This window comes from Lepidochelys kempii, chromosome 19, assembly GCF_965140265.1.
Source record: "Lepidochelys kempii isolate rLepKem1 chromosome 19, rLepKem1.hap2, whole genome shotgun sequence".
Classification (NCBI taxonomy): Eukaryota; Metazoa; Chordata; order Testudines; family Cheloniidae; genus Lepidochelys; species Lepidochelys kempii.
This window is the reverse complement of record NC_133274.1, coordinates 13,136,029-13,156,223: the sequence shown is the minus strand read 5'-3', so window position 1 is coordinate 13,156,223 and position 20,195 is coordinate 13,136,029. Positions and strand designations below refer to the sequence as shown.

The 20,195-nt window shown below is 52.1% G+C and overlaps 1 protein-coding gene across 16 annotated transcripts in view; it reads right to left on the bottom strand.

Moving 5' to 3' along the window:
- The window catches only part of PTPRU (protein tyrosine phosphatase receptor type U), a 320,906-nt gene that overhangs the window by 146,395 nt on the left and 154,316 nt on the right, over nucleotides 1–20,195 (bottom strand). For 10 of the 16 annotated variants that reach the window (XM_073317468.1, XM_073317470.1, XM_073317476.1 and 7 more), the window contains exons 6-7: nucleotides 19,759–19,936; nucleotides 16,757–17,050 (exon numbers count right to left, since the gene is read on the bottom strand). In XM_073317468.1, coding sequence (XP_073173569.1) covers nucleotides 16,757–17,050; nucleotides 19,759–19,936 — 472 coding nt within the window. The remainder of the gene's footprint in view (nucleotides 1–16,756; nucleotides 17,051–19,758; nucleotides 19,937–20,195) is intronic. The other 6 variants (XM_073317469.1, XM_073317479.1, XM_073317473.1 and 3 more) reach the window with 1 other exon arrangement.

Genomic DNA, 20,195 nt, shown 5'->3' with positions numbered 1-20,195 from the left:
TGCCATGTTGATTCAGGCTGATGTTCTGGGCAGTCCCTTGGCCTGGATCCCACTGGGGCCTCATGGCATCTCCATGGGGTGCTTTCAAAGTCGGAACTCCCACACCTCATGGGTACAGCCAGGGAAAGAGCTAGCTGCAACACGTGCCTCCCAGAGGCAGTACAAGCAGCGCTGATGGTCGCCTCTAACCAAGAAGAAATGAGGGCAGGACATACAGTTTTTGAAGTCTAGAGTTCTGGGAATAGTCCAATACCCATAACGGGGCACAGGGGTGTTTCCCGATGCACGGAATTTATTAACTATAAAGAACTATACACAAAATGCAATCTTTGAAATATTTCCAGATCAAAGAAATCAAAGGGGAGCGCTGGACATTGGAGGCTCCAACCCAATCCACGCGGCAGTGAGAAGGAACTGGAGAGATGGTCTGTCTGCTCTTCCCTTTATGCTCTCACCTGGATGCACGAGAAGGGCAAGGGCATGTGCACAGACCTATTGTACACTGCTTGCAAGAATTCTCTGAATCCAAGTGCAAGGAACGCATGCGTACTCAGTGGAATACACATAGGGGCCAGCGCTCCAAGAAGAAACAACCCATGCTGCTAAAATATTACACCAGTGACAGAGGCAGCAAGTCACAAATCCAAGCCCTGAATCCACCAGGAGTCATTCCCACCAGGAAGCCTGGGGCAGCTTAGATCCCTCTGCAGGGAAAGTGGAGGGGATAAGGTAGGACAGCCAGGCGTGCCAATATTCCCTGGATTGTCCTGACATTCCCAGTACAATCCCACTTCCCACAGCCCTGCCACGTGCCCCCACAGATGACTCCCCAGGCTCACACGATAGCATCACACCCATTGCCTGGTGAGCACTCCGCTGGGGCAATGCTGGGTGGAATTTCCTTTGGGGACAGTGCAGGGGGATGTGGACAGCTTGGTGAAAGGGCTCGCGGGCAGCTCTGTTAGCTCCCGCACAGTGTAGAAGATGCGCCCGCTCTGCCCTGCCCAGCGCTAACCTTCTCCAAAGCTTAGATGTACGACAGGAACATGGCTCCATCTTTTAACCTCCCAGGGCTAACCACCCCCTGATTTGGAGACCCCAACACCTTCTGGTGGTTGGGGTTCATCTGTATAGATCACCCCAGAGCTGAGCCCCATGAGACAGGGATGGAGGAAAGAATTGATGCCCCTGAAATGAGAGCCAATACAATGTGCAACAGCCCCACCTGGGGGAAGAGGGAGGAGCTGGGGGCTTAAAGGAGGCATGAAGAAGAAAGCCGAGAGGCCCCTGTGACTCATATCTCACATTGAGAACAAGCTGCCGCTCTGCTGGGCATGAGCCACTCCCAGTGCCCCACCCTTAGCCCTCTCTGCCAGGAGAGCAGCACACAGCGCTGATGGAAAGCCAGGCTTTAAGCTTCAACCTCCTTTTTATTTCAGTGTGTTGAAATGATTGGTGGAAAACAGACAACCTGGCACCCCCAGGCCAATGTAAGCAGATTCTACGAGTGGTTTAGCTAGAGATCAGCTAACAAGGATGTCTGCTGGCATTAATATTGCTGAATATATCCATACAATTAGTGCCAGCATGGAGCCGCCTGTGCTTACAGTTCCTACTACAGCTGTATTACATGCAGGCGTTCCTGCTTGAAGAGTGTCAATCATGGCTGGTGGTATGCAGCTGTGTTGGAAATCTCCCATCGCTCCGGGGCTGCCTTAGATAAAGGACGGGCAAGTGCACTCCACACACCTGCTGGCAGCTGCTTCCCTTTCCCAGAAGTGACTCTGGGGTAAGCGGGTCTTGGAGGAGCCCATTTTCCACCAGTGGCTTGGGCAAGTGGTTCCATATGCTGCCAAGAAATGGATTGTGCTTAGCACACAAAGTGCTTCACAAGAAGGTTGGCGAATTACAGAAGAATCGGTACCTATCGTGTGGGTCATGCTGGCAGCATCCAAGTGGATCCATTACAGCCGGGCTCCCTTGTGTGTCTGATGCGTAGGCCCCATAGCTGGGGGGAGGAGAAACTCCTGCACTATCAAGGCATGGGGTCAGCTTAAATTTAGAGGCCACTGAGCTGGAGGGGGGGGGAATACAAACAATCCTGGGCCATGCACTGGTCAAGGCACTTTGCATCCCCTCAGTGGAGTGAGGGCCGCACCGCATGCAATGTTAGGTGTCAGCCACCCCCATTCTCCGGCCCAGCCACACAAGAGACATGTGACGCGCTATGAGGGATCTGAGCCATCGTTGTGGTGGATTCTCTATCCCTGGCAATGTTTAAGTGAAGACTGGATGTTTCTCTCCCAGATCTGCTCTAGATCAGTCAGAAATGAATGCAGGGCCAGCACATGGCTTGTGTTACGCAGGTCAGCTGAGGTGATCACAGTTGACCCTTCTGGCCTTGGTATCTATGAATCTCTGCCTCTCGTGGTCCGTGATTGACTCCCAGAGAGATGAAGCTAGTGACCCTTGGAAGAGAGGTGGCCACGCTCAGTCTGACAATCGTTTGGCCAGAACTCAGGAAGCCAACACTGCACCCTACAGATCTAGCAAATCCCTGCCTGACCTCCACTCGCACTCCCTCCTGAACAAAATAACCCGCAGCTACCCCGCCCCCATTGCACGACCCTGGCTGCCCCCCAGTCAGGTCTCAGGGCAGGAACTGGTGTGACTCTACTGGGCCGCCTCCTCTGGCCCACTGATGAGGGAGGCTGCCTGTCCTCACATCACAAGAGCTTTCGGCAGATCTGGACACCATTGACCAGTGAATGCTACTGTCAAGGCTTGAAGCAGCAGCTGTGAGTGACAGGAAAGCACTGAGCTGGGTGAGAGGCTTTCGGGTCGCACGGGGAGTAGGCTAACCCAGGTGATCGGCACCTGGGTCTGAGTGCCCGGGCTAGCCTGGCCCAGGTATGAACAGCCCCAGGGTGGGCCCTAGGGACACACACAGGTCAGTGCAGTGGCATCAAGACCAGTCAGACAGGTAGGGCTTTGCAGTGTCCCTGGGTGCCGTGCTCCTCTGTATGTCACCAGGACTCCCGGGGGCACATCCCACAGTTCTCTGGGCCCTGGTCTACACTAGGACTTTAGGTCGAATTTAGCAGCGTTAAATCGATGTAAACCTGCACCCGTCCACACAATGAAGCCCTTTATTTCGACTTAAAGGGCTCTTAAAATCGATTTCCTTACTCCACCCCTGACAAGTGGATTAGCGCTTAAATCGACCTTGCCGGCTCGAATTTGGGGTACTGTGGACACAATTCGATGGTATTGGCCTCTGGGAGCTATCCCAGAGTGCTCCATTGTGACCGCTCTGGACAGCACTCTCAACTCAGATGCACTGGCCAGGTAGACAGGAAAAGAACTGCAAACTTTTAAATCTCATTTCCTGTTTGGCCAGCGTGGCAAGCTGCAGGTGACCATGCAGAGCTCATCAGCACAGGTGACCATGATGGAGTCCCAGAATCGCAAAAGAGCTCCAGCATGGACCGAACGGGAGGTACGGGATCTGATCGCTGTTTGGGGAGAGGAATCCGTGCTATCAGAACTCCGTTCCAGTTTTCGAAATGCCAAAACCTTTGTCAAAATCTCCCAGGGCATGAAGGACAGAGGCCATAACAGGGACCCGAAGCAGTGCCGCGTGAAACTGAAGGAGCTGAGGAAGCCTACCAGAAAACCAGAGAGGCGAACGGCCGCTCCGGGTCAGAGCCCCAAACATGCCGCTTCTATGATGAGCTGCATGCCATTTTAGGGGGTTCAGCCACCACTACCCCAGCCGTGTTGTTTGACTCCTTCAATGGAGATGGAGGCAATATGGAAGCAGGTTTTGGGGACGAAGAAGATGATGATGATGATGAGGTTGTAGATAGCTCACAGCAAGCAAGCGGAAAAACCGGTTTTCCCGACAGCCAGGAATTGTTTCTCATCCTGGACCTGGAGCCAGTACCCCCCGAACCCACCCAAGGCTGCCTCCTGGACCCAGCAGGCGGAGAAGGGACCTCTGGTGAGTGTACCTTTTAAAATACTATACATGGTTTAAAAGCAAGCATGTGAAAGGATTACTTTGCCCTGGCATTCGCGGTTCTCCTAGATGTACTCCTAAAGCCTTTGCAAAAGGTTTCTGGGGAGGGCAGCCTTATTGTGTCCTTAATGGTAGGACACTTTACCACTCCAGGCCAGTAACACGTACTCGGGAATCATTGTAGAACAAAGCACTGCAGTGTATGTTTGCTGGCATTCAAACAACATCCGTTCTTTATCTCTCTGTGTTATCCTCAGGAGAGTGAGATATAATTCATGGTCACCTGGTTGAAATAGAGTGCTTTTCTTCCGGGGACACTCAGAGGAGCCCATTCGTGCTGGGCTGTTTGCCTGTGGCTAAACAGAAATGTTCCCCGCTGTTAGCCACAGGGAGGGGGGAGGGTTGAAGGGGTAGCCACGTGGTGGGGGGAGGCAAAATGCGACCTTGTAACGAAAGCACATGTGCTATGTATGTAATGTTAACAGCAAGGATTACCCTGAAAGAGTGTAGCCACTGTTTTATAAAATGTGTCTTTTTAAATACCGCTGTCCCTTTTTTTTTCTCCACCAGCTGCATGTGTTTCAATGATCACAGGATCTTCTCCTTCCCAGAGGCTAGTGAAGCTTAGAAAGAAAAAAAAACGCACTCGCGATGAAATGTTCTCCGAGCTCATGCTGTCCTCCCACACTGACAGAGCACAGACGAATGCGTGGAGGCAAATAATGTCAGAGTGCAGGAAAGCACAAAATGACCGGGAGGAGAGGTGGCGGGCTGAAGAGAGTAAGTGGCGGGCTGAAGAGAGGGCTGAAGCTCAAATGTGGCGGCAGCGTGATGAGAGGAGGCAGGATTCAATGCTGAGGCTGCTGGCGGACCAAACCAGTATGCTCCAGTGTATGGTTCAGCTGCAGCAAAGGCAGCTGGAGCACAGACTGCCACTGCAGCCCCTGAGTAACCAACCACCCTCCTCCCCAAGTTCCATAGCCTCCACACCCAGACGCGCAAGAACGCGGTGGGGGGGCCTCCGGCCAACCAGCCACCCCACCACAGAGGATTGCCCAAAAAAAAGAAGGCTGTCATTCAATAAATTTTAAAGTTGTAAACTTTTAAAGTGCTGTGCTTAAAGTGCTGTGTGGCATTTTCCTTCCCTAATCCACCACCCCTCCTGGGCTGGTGGATTAGGGAAGGGCTGGTGGATTAGGAGGGGCGGGTGGTTAGCTTACAGGGAAGTAGAGTGAACCAAGGGGCGGGGGGTTTCATCAAGGAGAAACAAACAGAACTTTCACACCGTAGCCTGGCCAGTCATGAAACTGGTTTTCAAAGCTTCTCTGATGCGTACCGCGCCCTCCTGTGCTCTTCTAACCGCCCTGGTGTCTGGCTGCGCGTAACCAGCAGCCAGACGATTTGCCTCAACCTCCGACCCCACCATAAACGTCTCCCCCTTACTCTCACAGATATTGTGGAGCACACAGCAAGCAGTAATAACAGTGGGAATATTGGTTTCGCTGAGGTCTAAGCGAGTCAGTAAACTGCGCCAGCGCGCCTTTAAATGTCCAAATGCACATTCTACCACCATTCTGCACTTGCTCAGCCTGTAGTTGAACAGCTCCTGACTACTGTCCAGGCTGCCTGTGTACGGCTTCATGAGCCATGGCATTAAGGGGTAGGCTGGGTCCCCAAGGATACATATAGGCATTTCAACATCCCCAACCGTTATTTTCTGGTCTGGGAATAAAGTCCCTTCCTGCAGCTTTTGAAACAGACCAGAGTTCCTGAAGATGCGAGCATCATGTACCTTTCCTGGCCATCCCACGTTGATGTTGGTGAAACGTCCCTTGTGATCCACCAGAGCTTGCAGCACTATCGAAAAGTACCCCTTGCGGTTTATGTACTTGCCGGCTTGGTGCTCCGGTGCCAAGATAGGGATATGGGTTCCGTCTATGGCCCCATCACAGTTAGGGAATCCCATTGCAGCAAAGCCATCCACTATGACCTGCACATTTCCCAGGGTCACTACCCTTGATATCAGCAGATCTTTGATTGCGTGGGCTACTTGCATCACAGCAACCCCCACAGTAGATTTGCCCACTCCAAATTGATTCCCAACTGACCGGTAGCTGTCTGGCGTTGCAAGCTTCCACAGGGCTATCGCCACTTGCTTCTCAACTGTGAGGGCTGCTCTCATCTTGGTATTCATGCGCTTCAGGGCAGGGGAAAGCAAGTCACAAAGTTCCATGAAAGTGCCCTTACGCATGCGAAAGTTTCGCAGCCACTGGGAATCGTCCCAGACCTGCAACACTATGCGGTCCCACCAGTCTGTGCTTGTTTCCCGAGCCCAGAATCGGCGTTCCACAGCATGAACATGCCCCATTAGCACCATGATGCATGCATTGGCAGGGCCCATGCTTTCAGAGAAATCTGTGTCCATGTCCTGATCACTCACGTGACCGCGCTGATGTCGCCTCCTCGCCCGGTATTGCTTTGCCAGGTTCCGGTGCTGCATATACTGCTGGATAATGCGTGTGGTGTTTAATGTGCTCCTAATTGCCAAAGTGAGCTAAGCGGCCTCCATGCTTGCCTTGGGATGGCGTCCGCACAGAAAAACGGCACGGAACGATTGTCTGCCGTTGCTCTGACGGAGGGAGGGGCGACTGATGACACGGCTTACAGGGTTGGCTTCAGGGAGCTAAAATCAACAAAGGGGGTGTCTTTACATCAAGGAGTATTTCAGGCAGGACTTCACGGAGGGTTCCAATAAGAAATGGTGCACCTAAGTTATTGTTCTTATTGGAACAAGGAGGTTAGCCTGGCCTCTGATTGATACATGGCTAGATTTACCTCGCTGCACCTTCTCTGTGAGTGACTGCAGTGTGACCTAGAGGAATGAGTCCCCTAGACAGGGGAGAGGGGGAAGCAAATGAGTACAAAACAAATCTGGTCTATTCCTTGTTTTGATCCACTCCATCTATCTTTTACATCTTTGGCTGGCAGCAGACGGTGCAGAAGGACTGCATGCCATCCACATCTCATGGCTGCTCAGCAGAAGATGGTACAGTATGACTGCTAGCCATCCTCATCTCTTGCCTGCCTGGCAGAAGATGGTACAATACGACTGCTAGCAATCCTCATCTCTTGCCTGCCTGGCAGAAGATGGTACAGTACGATTGCTAGCAATCCGTATCGCCTGCCTGCTCACCATAAGACGGTTCAATAGGACTGACTGCAGGACTAAAGAGAATGACCTGGTCAAGTCACTCCAAATTTAGTCCCTGTGCCCATGTCTGTCCAGGCGCTCCCAGCCGACGTGGCCAGGAGCACCTCGGACATGACGATGACAGCTACCAATCGTACTGTACCATCTGCTGCCACAAGGCAAGGGGTTGCTGCTACTGTGTAGCAAAGCCGTACCGCGTCTGCCAGCACCCAGGAGTCATAGGGTGACGGTTACCTGAGCGGGCTCCATGCTTGCCGTGGTATGGCGTCTGCACAGGTAACTCAGGAAAAAAGGCGCGAAACGATTGTCTGCCCTTGCTTTCACGGAGGGAGGGAGGGAGGGAACGGGGGCCTGACGATATGTACCCAGAACCACCCGCGACAATGTTTTAGCCCCATCAGGCATTGGGATCTCAACCCAGAATTCCAATGGGCAGCGGAGACTGCGGGAACTGTGGGATAGCTATCCACAATGCAATGCTCTGGAAGTCGACTCTAGCCTCGGTACTGTGGAAGCGCTCTGCCGAGTTAATGCACTTAATGCACTTCGAGCATTTTCTGTGGGGACATACACACTCGAATATATAAAACCGATTTCTAAAAAACCGACTTCTATAAATTCGACCTTATTCCGTAGCGTAGACATACCCTGGGTCACCATGAACTGAGCTGTTCTAGGATCCTTTCCCAAGGAATTGTGGGGGAACTTGTCTGCCCGTCCGGGCACACAGGGAATTGTGGGAAGGCACTGGAGGCCTTTCAGCCCTTGAGAAGTTTATCATAGAATATCAGGGTTGGAAGGGACCCCTGAAGGTCATCTAGTCCAACCCCCTGCTCGAAGCAGGACCAATTCCCAGTTAAATCATCCCAGCCAGGGCTTTGTCAAGCCTGACCTTAAAAACCTCTAAGGAAGGAGATTCTACCACCTCCCTAGGTAACGCATTCCAGTGTTTCACCACCCTCTTAGTGAAAAAGTTTTTCCTAATATCCAATCTAAACCTCCCCCACTGCAACTTGAGACCATTACTCCTCGTTCTGTCATCTGCTACCATTGAGAACAGTCTAGAGCCATCCTCTTTGGAACCCCCTTTCAGGTAGTTGAAAGCAGCTATCAAATCCCCCCTCATTCTTCTCTTCTGCAGGCTAAACAATCCCAGCTCCCTCAGCCTCTCCTCATAACTCATGTGTTCTAGACCCCTAATCATTTTTGTTGCCCTTCGCTGGACTCTCTCCAATTTTTCCACATCCTTCTTGTAGTGTGGGGCCCAAAACTGGACACAGTACTCCAGATGAGGCCTCACCAATGTCGAATAGAGGGGAACGATCACGTCCCTCAATCTGCTCGCTATGCCCCTACTTATACATCCCAAAATGCCGTTGGCCTTCTTGGCAACAAGGGCACACTGCTGACTCATATCCAGCTTCTCGTCCACTGTCACCCCTAGGTCCTTTTCCGCAGAACTGCTACCTAGCCATTCGGTCCCTAGTCTGTAGCGGTGCATTGGATTCTTCCGTCCTAAGTGCAGGACCCTGCACTTATCCTTATTGAACCTCATCAGATTTCTTTTGGCCCAATCCTCCAATTTGTCTAGGTCCTTCTGTATCCTATCCCTCCCCTCCAGCGTATCTACCACTCCTCCCAGTTTAGTATCATCCGCAAATTTGCTGAGAGTGCAATCCACACCATCCTCCAGCTCATTTATGAAGATATTGAACAAAACCGGCCCCAGGACCGATCCCTGGGGCACTCCACTTGATACCGGCTGCCAACTAGACATAAAGCCATTGATCACTACCCGTTGAGCCCGACAATCTAGCCAGCTTTCTACCCACCTTATAGTGCATTCATCCAGCCCATACTTCCTTAACTTGCTGACAAGAATACTGTGGGAGACCGTGTCAAAAGCTTTGCTAAAGTCAAGAAACAATACATCCACTGCTTTCCCTTCATCCACAGAACCAGTAATCTCATCATAAAAGGCAATTAGATTAGTCAGGCATGACCTTCCCTTGGTGAATCCATGCTGGCTGTTCCTGATCACTTTCCTCTCATGCAAGTGCTTCAGGATTGATTCTTTGAGGACCTGCTCCATGATTTTTCCAGGGACTGAGGTGAGGCTGACTGGCCTGTCGTTCCCAGGATCCTCCTTCTTCCCTTTTTTAAAGATTGGCACTACATTAGCCTTTTTCCAGTCATCCGGGACTTCCCCGGTTCGCCACGAGTTTTCAAAGATAATGGCCAATGGCTCTGCAATCACAGCCGCCAATTCCTTCAGCACTCTCGGATGCAACTCGTCCGGCCCCATGGACTTGTGCACGTCCAGCTTTTCTAAATAGTTCATAACCACCTCTATCTCCACAGAGGGCTGGCCATCTCTTCCCCATTTTGTGATGCCCAGCGCAGCAGTCTGGGAGCTGACCTTGTTAGTGAAAACAGAGGCAAAAAAAGCATAGAGTACATTAGCTTTTTCCACATCCTCTGTCACTAGGTTGCCTCCCTCATTCATTAAGGGGCCCACACTTTCTTTGGCTTTCTTCTTGTTGCCAACATACCTGAAGAAACCCTTCTTGTTACTCTTGACATCTCTTGCTAGCTGCAGCTCCAGGTGCGATTTGGCCCTCCTGATATCATTCCTACATGCCCAAGCAATATTTTTATACTCTTCCCTGGTCATATGTCCAACCTTCCACTTCTTGTAAGCTTCTTTTTTATGTGTAAGATCCGCTAGGATTTCACCATTAAGCCAAGCTGGTCGCCTGCCATATTTACTATTCTTTCGACTCATCGGGATGGTTTGTCCCTGTAACCTCAACAGGGATTCCTTGAAATACAGCCAGCTCTCCTGGACTCCTTTCCCCTTCAAGTTAGTCCCCCAGGGGATCCTGGCCATCCGTTCCCTGAGGGAGTCGAAGTCTGCTTTCCTGAAGTCCAGGGTCCGTATCCTGCTGCTTACCTTTCTTCCCTGCGTCAGGATCCTGAACTCAACCAACTCATGGTCACTGCCTCCCAGATTCCCGTCCACTGTTGCTTCCCCCACTAATTCTTCCCTGTTTGTGAGCAGCAGGTCAAGAAAAGCGCCCCCCCTAGTTGGCTCCTCTAGCACTTGCGCCAGGAAATTGTCCCCTACGCTTTCCAAAAACTTCCTGGATTGTCTATGCACCGCTGTATTGCTCTCCCAGCAGATATCAGGAAAATTAAAGTCACCCATGAGAATCAGGGCATGCGATCTAGTAGCTTCCGTGAGCTGCCGGAAGAAAGCCTCATCTACCTCATCCCCCTGGTCCGGTGGTCTATAGCAGACTCCCACACTGCAAAACAGGCAGGTTATCATCCCACACTGCAAAACAGGCAGGTTTTCTCCCACACTGCAAAACAGGCAGGTTATCATCTTGAGTGGAAACAGAGCCCAGGATATAGCCTACAGCCCAGGAAAGGCCAGCTAGCCCAGGCTGAAAGCACCATTAACCTCAGTGAGAGGGGTTTGTGTGTGGACAGCAGGGGGGCTACAGGGCAACACCCAAGTGCGAACCTGCTGGGCTAACTCTGCAGTGAAGACAGACTGTTAGAGAGGGTGGATGGGCAACTTCCCCTCTGCTCCCAGCCTGCTCACCTGTGCTGAGCCCCACAACCACACTCTTATCTGCCTACCCAGTCACTAACCACCTGGGGCCGGGAGGGAATTTCCCTGGTCGGCAGGTTATTCCATAACTGTCTCTGGTGGGGTTTCTTCCATCTGCCTCTGAAGCATGTCCTCCAGGGCTGCTGCAAGTGCCTAGCTGGAGCCTGCTCTGACCAAGTGGGGCATCTCCAAAGCTGCCTTGGACACATCTGAGTCCTCTAGACGGCTTTGAAAATCCCAGCTGTAACGGTGATTATTCCATAGACCCAAAAAGTGGTTCACAGGAAAAAAAAGTACCAGGACCCTGGCCAGAAAGAGAGGGAAAGAAGTCATGACCCACCAGGAAGCCAGGCCATGACCCCCGAAGCTGAGAATTCATGAAGCAGGGTTTTCCATATGTGGCCTACATTACCAAGGTGCACCTCTGTGTCCCCCGCTAGTGGCTGGCCCACAAAAGATGTAGATGAGTCACCTACAGCTAGCAGATGTAATCCTTTATCTCCAGCTCTTGATTTCAGAGTGAGAGATCCCAGATTCAAGGCCTGCTGATGGGCCTTGTCACAGTTGGGGATTTTCTGAACCTCTGTATCATAGGGTGACCAGCCCTTTACAGGGTGATGGGTTTAGCCCCACATACTTCGCTTGCCTCCCCAGGTGGAAAAAATTATCAACATTGCATGCCACGCGGGACATGTGAATTAGGCCTTAGAATCATAGAATATTAGGTTTGGAAGAGACCTCAGGAGGTCTTCTGGGGCGGAGATAAGACAGAAGCCCCTGGAGAGTCGGAGTGAAGGGACAACTCCAGTAGAAGGCTGGGAGTTGCTGCGGGAGCCTCCAACGAGCCCAGGAGGGGCTAAGGAGAGAAGACGAACCCTCAGGGAGGAGGGGATGGGGCCAGCCTGAGAGCGGCATGGAAGACTTGGGGTTTGGGCCTATTTTGGACTTGGCTGTTCTGCAAGGGGCAGACATTTCCTTTAATGACTTAGCCAGAGGCCAACCCACCGCAGCAATCAAACCAGGTTGGGAGAGGGGAAACTGAGGCAGCAGCTAGCTTGCACCCAGACGGAGTAGGCAGTTCAAGGTGTGATTAGAGTTTGGGGTGAAGGTCAGTGTCAGTTCTTACATCTTCCATGTGCACTCACCTGAGGTACGTAACATCAGCGAACCGTTTTCTTTGGGGCCTGAAGTCAGCAGCAATGGAGCCGCCTTCACAACCCCCCCACCCCGTCTGCATGGAGACATGACAAGGACGCCTATAACATCGCTTTGTAAATAACATTCAGGATCTGCCAGCTCAAAAACAAGCTAATTCCCAGAAAGGTTAAGTGCTCCCATTACTTCCCCAGCACAAGGAGCCCGAGCGTTCTTGTGTGTTTAATTTATAGGCTCCAGTTCACCTCAACCGACAGAGGGCGGAGGTGTGGGGGGAAATGGAAGAAATCCGGAGAACGCAGTCCGTGCCTTCCTCATCCTCAGCCAGCAAGCACTTCCCAACAAACGGCTGCTACAGATCATCTCGTAAAAGCAGCTGTTTCACGGGGACCAGGCATGCAACAGTCGTGTTCCTCCTTAATGTCAGCGTGATCCCTTTGACTTTGTTCAGTTACTGAGCAGTTAAATCCCCAGCACACCAAGGAAGTCTGTTGCCATGGAGTGTCTGAAACGCCAGCACTGGAACACCTCCTGTCCTCTGTGACCTCATGCAACCCGTTGTCAAGGCAACCAACATGGGGGAGGTCTTTAAAACAAGGGCCGCCTCCTTCTGAATGCTCCCATGGGGCAGAAGCCTTTTTCCCCTCGCGGTTTGTGAAACCCAGGGGGGAATGGATTTTGGAGCCACCACCTGGCAGAACTCATGCTGTTGAAGGGGTATCATTTGTGACATCATCTGTATGTGGGAACCTAAAGTAGGTCCAGGACTTGCAATGCTGGGTCACACCACTTCTCCATATGCTCCAATATCCTGCCTCTGGCAGCAACCCATAGCTGATGTTGCAGAGGAAGGCAAAAGAAAGCAGCCCACCTGAGAGTCAAAAGACCTTGGGGCTACTCCCAGCTCTGCCACTGACTCACTGCATAGCCTTGGTCATGTCACTGAACTTGTTAGTGCTCCTGTTTATCCTATCTGTGAAAGAATGAGCTGCATAATCAGAGATGGGCCAGAGCAGAAGGACGGTGCTACTGAAGAGTACAGTTCATTATTTCTCAGCAGGCACAGTACGCAGTGTTGTCGTCAGTCATACAGTTAGGCAGTCCATTCCGACACGCAGCCACTTGGGCCGTTCCGAAATACAGCCATCCAGATTTTCTCCTGCTTTAAAATGGGATTAGCCATCAGGGCAAATATTTTACTTAATTTGTAAGCAAATATTATAAAACCTGCAGTCTGCTTAAAACCAAGCACAGGAGAATGAAGGGCAGCTTCCTCCACATATCTGGCCTGGAAGTCAGAGAAACTGGAACATTGCCGCTGGGCAAGGGAGTCGCCCACCCTCATTTTTACACAGCTGATGCCTGTGCAGCTGATCTGCCTCCCGCAAGCTAGACTGAAAGGACTGGAGAGTGTCCCCATCTTCACGGTCAAGCCCCCATCGTCAGGTCAGTCGTGGCACAGTGATACCCGCCAGTGGTACCATTTCCGAAACAAGCCCAGGTCTCCTCCCAGGGCTGTGTCTGAGATGCAAGGCCAACCTTCCTCTCCAACAGGCTGCAGGAACTTTGGGGAGCTTCTGATCCAAGTCGGGGTCAGAACATCGTAGCTCAGGCCCATAGCTGATCTGGAGGCTTATCCAACACTTCCGAGCGCCACTCATCTCTAGGGAGTGATGCTAGACACAGACTGTGCTTCCCATTATAGGGAGTTCACCGATCCACACTGCCTCTGTATCAAGTGTCATGCAGGCAGCTGCAGAGTGCTGTTCTTACTAACCCACTGACAATCAGTGCTCCTGGGTCTGGATCAGCACTGTACATTTGCTGTGCTTTAAGCAATGCACCCCACCAGCCTTTAATGAGTCTGACTGGAGTGCAGGCTTCGTTAGCAAGCCCTCTCCCGACACATGTTTGTTTGCTAGGTCTGCTGAGCTACCAGCCAGGCAAGCGAGCTCCCTGTATTTGATCTTGGATCAGGGAGACGGAGAGGTCAGGGCTGGGGGACTGTTTGCCAATGAAGTCTGGGCCTCTGCCAGGCGAGGTGGAGGAAATCCCAGCCTGGATGCTGGTGCTGCCCTGGAACGAATTCAGGCTGTTCCCCTGCTGCTACAATCCAGCTAATTGTGCCCCAGTCTCCGAGGGACTGGAGTCACGCTAGGACATTCCGCTCCTCCAGGGACAACCCAGCCAACCCTCATGAAAGGCGCGCAGTGAAGGAACAATAGAGCTGAGCGAATGCTGCAGGATGCTGTTGCTCAAAAGTCAATTAGCAGCAAATCTGTAGCAGCTGAAGGCAGCTGCCCTTTGAAGTTCTGCGAGCACACGCAGCCAATGGCTCCTGGACTTGCACTGCCACTGCCTGGAGGGCGCTGTGCAATCTGGAGCTTGAGAAGGCAATGGCCTTGGGAAGCATCTGCTGACGCAGCCTGTCAGTCACAATGATTTCAAGGGACCCTTTAGGGTTGCCAACTTTGTAATATATAAAAACCAGACACTCCAGGGGCCCTTGTCCCTGTCCCCCCCAGGCCCCACTCCTGCCCCGCCCCTTCTTCCAGGCCTCACCTCTGCCCTGCCTCTTCCCCCAAGCAGCTGCCCCTTCTGCCTGAGCCCCTCCCGCTGTTGCTCACTGCTCTTCCCCTCTCCTCACGCCCCCTGTATGGGTCGGGAGGGATTCACCTGTGGGGCCGGAGCTGGGAGCTGCAGCCACCCAATGCAGGTAGGAGGCGGCCCCAGATGAGTAGGGGCTGGCGTGGGTGATGACTCAGCACCTCCCCGCCTCTCCCGCCTGCAGTAACCAGACATTGGGTGTCCAGTCGGTAGATCTGACCTGACATCATCAGGTCCCCTTTTTGACCGGACTCTCCAGTCGAAAACCGGACAGCTGGCCACCCATGTGATGGAACATGTTTCCACAGGGTCAGAGTCCAGGTCAGCTAGAAGCCGCCACTTGAGGAAGGATGGGCTTGTGCTTAAAGCACCACTCTACAACTCAGGTGCTCTGGGCTAGCTCTGCCACTGACTTCCTGCATCTGACTCTCGGCAAGTCACTTACTCTCTCCGTACAATGGGGTGTTAGTACTTTCCTAAGGCAGAGGAGGGGTGAGAGGTCCTCACAGGCTGTGATGATGGGGCTATATTAGCATCATCTTGCAAGTGTTCATTGCTGTTTGCTGTGCACCGGCCATGTACATCAGCCACATGGTGTCTAAGGATGGGATCTTGTTCCACATCTCCACCCCGAGAGGTGCTGGGTGACCCCAGCTCCTATGGAAGTCAGTGAAGCTGTGCTTTATCCACAAGACCTCATTTTCTTGGAGCTGGAAAGATTGCTAGAGACTTTTCTCGGGCTCCTTTCCTTTGGGTCCCCAACAGAAAGAACGTGGAAGCGGGTCGGTCTCACAGGATGAAGGCACCCAAATGTTGCCAGACCTCAGAAAAGCTCCCAACTCCCTTGGGATTCTTGTTAGCCCATCTCCCCTCACCCACCAGTATGGTCCCATCTCAGCCTGCAAGCTCTTCGGGGCGACGATGCTCATTTGGTATGTGCCTAGCGCAGTGGGGCTACAAGCTAGCTGAAGCCCCTCTGTGCTTCCTTTGTCCCCTGCTCAGCCCAGAAAGCCACCCCAGCCCAGCGCTTTGCTGCGTCTTCTTCACTCATACAAGGTGCTCCCCTGCCTTTTAACCCACTCGTCACCTCCGCAACTGCTCTTCCAACCTGCCTCTAAGAAACGGCTGCTCTGGAGCTGAGTTATGGTGGGTGCGAAACCTCATTGTTCTGGGCTGTTATTAATCCTCCCGCTGCCAGCAAGCTCTGACTGTTGCTTTACCCAGTTGCTGAAGCAACAATCATTTGTCAGTTTACTGCGTCCCCTGTCAGTGTATTAAAGAGTAAATCCAGGCTGCAGAGCCAGCTCCCGCGCCAGGAGGGTTTTCTTTGGGGTTCTTTGATTTTCTTTCGGCCTGGGTTGACGGTTAATATCTGTCTGATTGCCAGCTGATAAAGCCATAACAAGAGCTGCATAGACTTCACCGTAGGAAATAGTCAAGGACATAGGGCCCTTTGCCACAACTTTTCAGCTTTAACAAACACAGGCGGTTAAGTGGATTGCCTGAGGTCACTTAAGGAGTCAGTGGTAAAGCTGGGAAACAAACCCAGGAGTCCTGAACTCCCCATCCCCAGCTCTAACTACTAGACCCCAATCCCTTCTTAGAGCTGGGAACCCAGGAGTCCTGACCCCCAGTCTCCTGCTCTAACTATTAGACCCCACTCCCTTCTTAGAGCAATGAAACCCAGGAGTCCTGCTCTTCCATGTCCTTCTGTAATCACTGGACCACATCCTTGTTCCTAGGCTTTGTGTGAAGTGAAAAGCAGGGCCCCATCCTGCCCCTCTACCCCCGACATGGACACTCATTCCAGTATAAGAGGGGCCTTTTTCCAGTTGAGCTTATGCCGCTTGGAAGTGGTTTAAACTTACTGGAATAAGCCTGGCCGCAAGGGGAGTTATCCTGGTGTAACTTCAGTGGTTTAACTACCCTAGTATAATTCTACCAGTGTAGACAAGCCCCAAAATACCAATGGCTAGCGGTACTGAGGGCAGTTCAGGAAAAGCACAATGTCCAGAGACTGCCACCATGACAGAAAATATCATGACCAGGTTTTACACTGCACCCAATGGATACCCATGCAGATCCTTGTCAATCAAGGACCAGCCAATAGCCTGGGGCCTCCAGCGTTAAGGAGTGTGCCTACCTGCGCATTTGGTCCTGCTTATGAGGGGTGGCCCCGGCTTGCCAGTCCCTCCGTCCCCCGGCCGCGTGAGCAGCACGCTGATCTCATACTCCGTATCGGGATCCAGGTGCCACAGCTTGTAGGTCTGCATGTTGACGGCGTGGACCTCCGACCAGGGCCCCGAGGTCATGCGGTACTCGATCTCCTTGCGCACAATGGGGCCGTCGCCGATGATGGAGTTGGTGTTGAGCTGGATGATCAAGTAGGTGGAACCTGCTCGGAGCAGCTGGGGGGGAGCAATGGGCGTGGGGGGCTCTGGAGAAAGACAAAGGGAGGGGTATGAATGGAATGTTCCCCTTCTGCTTCACCGGTGCTTGTACCCTGGAGAGCCATTGTCTTTCCATCAACCCCACTGCACAGCTTGTGGTTTAAAGTACTGTGCTAGGACTTGAGAAATCCAAGTGCAGTTCTCTGATCTACCACCAACTCCCTGTGTGTCCTTGATACAACCTGTTAGCCTCGCTGTGCCTCCGTACCCCATTTGTAATCAGGGGATAATAATAATTTCTCCCACCCTTAGTCTGTCTCGTCTATTCAGACTGGACGCTCTTTGGACCAAGTGTGTACAGCCCCGAGCACAACGGGGAGCTGATCTCTAGGTGCTGCTGGAACACAAAGGAGGACTAAATTAACATTCAGACTTTCTTCTTCGCCATTTAGCTAAAAAGACCCTGGCATAAGAAGGATGCTGGCTCCCATTTGGTTCTAAAAGCAGCCGCTCTGCCTTCACTCCTTGTAAACAAGAGCAGAACCCAGCCCACTGCTAGCAATCCTGATGGCTGCAAATTTCTCCTCGAAGACAAGTCTACTGTGTCATCGTCTTTGGTGTGTGGCAGCAGCGTAAGTGGGATCAGGGGGATTTATACTGCTGGAACCACGAGCACGCTTCCATCCCGAACACAGCAGAACTCTTTAGAATTCACACCTACAAATAAAGCACTCATGACAAATTCACACCTACAAATAAAGAAGCATAAGCGCGCGCACACACACACACTCTCCTCCGAGGTTTAACAGCACAGGCAGCAGCAAGGTCTCGTGTGACCAGAACATCATTGTGTTTTTTTACAGACAATGCTTCCAAGCAGTTGCCACGGTGCTGTGAAACTCTATCATCGATAATTAACGCTTCGCCACAGCCGTCAAAATAAATGAACACAGTACATTTGGCGGATGCAGTCTTCTGCCTCCTTTTTAATTGTCTGCGTTCACTGACTCTCAAAAGCAGGTCCGTGAGAATGAGTGTGGTCCCACTGTGCTAAGCAAAAAACTCCTTCCTCCCACTGGGTATTGAGAGATGGCACAATTAGCCCGTGGAACTTATTGCTACTACATAGCATTGAGGCAGGATTTTAAAAGGGACTGGACTGTATCCAGACAGCAAGGCGATCCAGTTATAATAATTAGGGGTCTGTCAAAGTCACAGCCATGAAAATCGCATCAAGGACAGTGAAATATGGTCTCCCCCATTAAATATGGTCTCCAGCCACCCCGCTCTGAAGGCAGAGTGGAGAATGGTGTGGTGTTGCCACCCTTGCTTCTGTGCTGCTGCTGGCGGCAGCGCTGCCTTCAGAGCTGGGTGCCCAGGCAGCAGCTGCTGCTCTCCCGCCACCAGCTTCAGGCAACGCCAGCAGCAGTGGAGAAGTAAGGATGGCAATACCACGACCCCCCTACAACAAGCTTACAACCCCCTTTTGGGTCTGGGCCCCCAGCTTGAGAAACACTGCAGAGAAATTACACATTTTTCACAGGTTGGTCACAGCATACATAGAAAATTTCACAGAAGTGTTACACATCCACAAAATTTGCTATATATGCCGTGACCAACCTGCAAAAAATGAGTGATTTTTCTGCGATTTAAGAAGACCCCTAATAATAATACAAATTTAACAAATAACTAAGAGTTCATGCTTAAGGGCATAAGCTAACCTCTACTACTAGAGGTTAGGAAAAAAACTCAGGAAGCAGGTTATCTCACAACGGCCTACTTCAGGGTTTCTTGTACCTTCCTCTGAAGCAGCTGCTGCTGGCCACTGTCAGAGACAGGACACTGGGCTACATGGACCTTGGGCCTGATCCAATCTGGCACTTCCTATGTTCCTAAGTCTTTACATCCCCCTTGATTTGTGTCGAGCTAACAGCACATGACGCAATATGCAAGGCAGCACAGCACTGGAGTGCACTGCTGAACAGCTGCAGTGCTCCACCCCAGAGGCAGACGCATGTCAGTGGTGGGTAGAGAGAAGAGATGCATATAACGTGTTCCAGTGCCCAGTCAAATCAAGGAACGGCTCCTATTGACTTCACTGGGTTCACATAACTCCATCAAGTTAGGATCCTTCAGGATGAAGCACTACCTCACCCTACATCAGTGAGAAGCCCTGAGCAAAGGGAATGTCATTCACATAGAATTAGAACACAGTAGACCAGACTCAACCCCCTGAGAAGTTGTCAGCGAGACACCTCAGACCGGGTTTCAGAAGTGCCAAGTCCCACTGACTGCCCCTGGATTTGCAGGTGCTCAGCGCCTCTGAAAAGCAGGCCTTGGCCATCTCAGCTTGAGCCCCGAGAAATTGAAGGGCTCAAAATCAGCTGCCACTTTTGACAATGTTGGCTCGAGTATGTGCCAAGCTGTCCGGGATGAATCCCAGAGAGAAGCAGGCAGGCAGCGTCCACACTACAAACAGGTCTTGTTAACTCCCACAGGTTAGCTAACACCATGTCAGACATGATTGTATCCTGCGTGTAGACGAGGACAGTAATGTGGTGGCCATGGTTAACCCTGGCCGGGGAGCAGAGTGGAGGGTTCACCATAACCAGCTAACACCTTTTAAACATGACTTGGCCTGTCATGTTTAGCATCATGTTAGTTAATGGCCTGAGTTCAAATGACAGGTTTGTAACATGCTTTGAGTTCTACCGCTCAAGGCCCCTCCTCGAGTGTCAGCAAGTGTCACCCTCACCTTTCACAATCAGCTCGGCAAAGTTGGAGACACCGGAGCCCCGCATGGACTGGCTGACGCAGCGGTAAAGATCCTGCTCCCCCTTGGAGACCTCGTCCAGCTGGAAGGTAGCCAGGAACCGTCTATGGCTGATGTGCTTCACTGAGGCGGCTGGGGCGACCACTCCATTCTGCCTCTGCTGGCCAGAGAGAGGGTGTTGGGGGGGGTCCCCAGACAGCTCATGCTGCTCAGCCCTCCTGTGCTTGCTCCCCACGGCTGCCTAGGCAGGAGGGGTGATCCCCTCTGGGTCTGACAGAGCATCCTGTTTCTCCCTACTGGGTTCTCCCTGAAAGCCTCGCCTGCTGAGCCATCCAGAGCCCTCTCGCGGCTGCTCTCTACACAGCCACAGGGGTCACTGTTGAGCAGGTCGGGCAATGCTCCGGGTGGGAGCGCAGTCC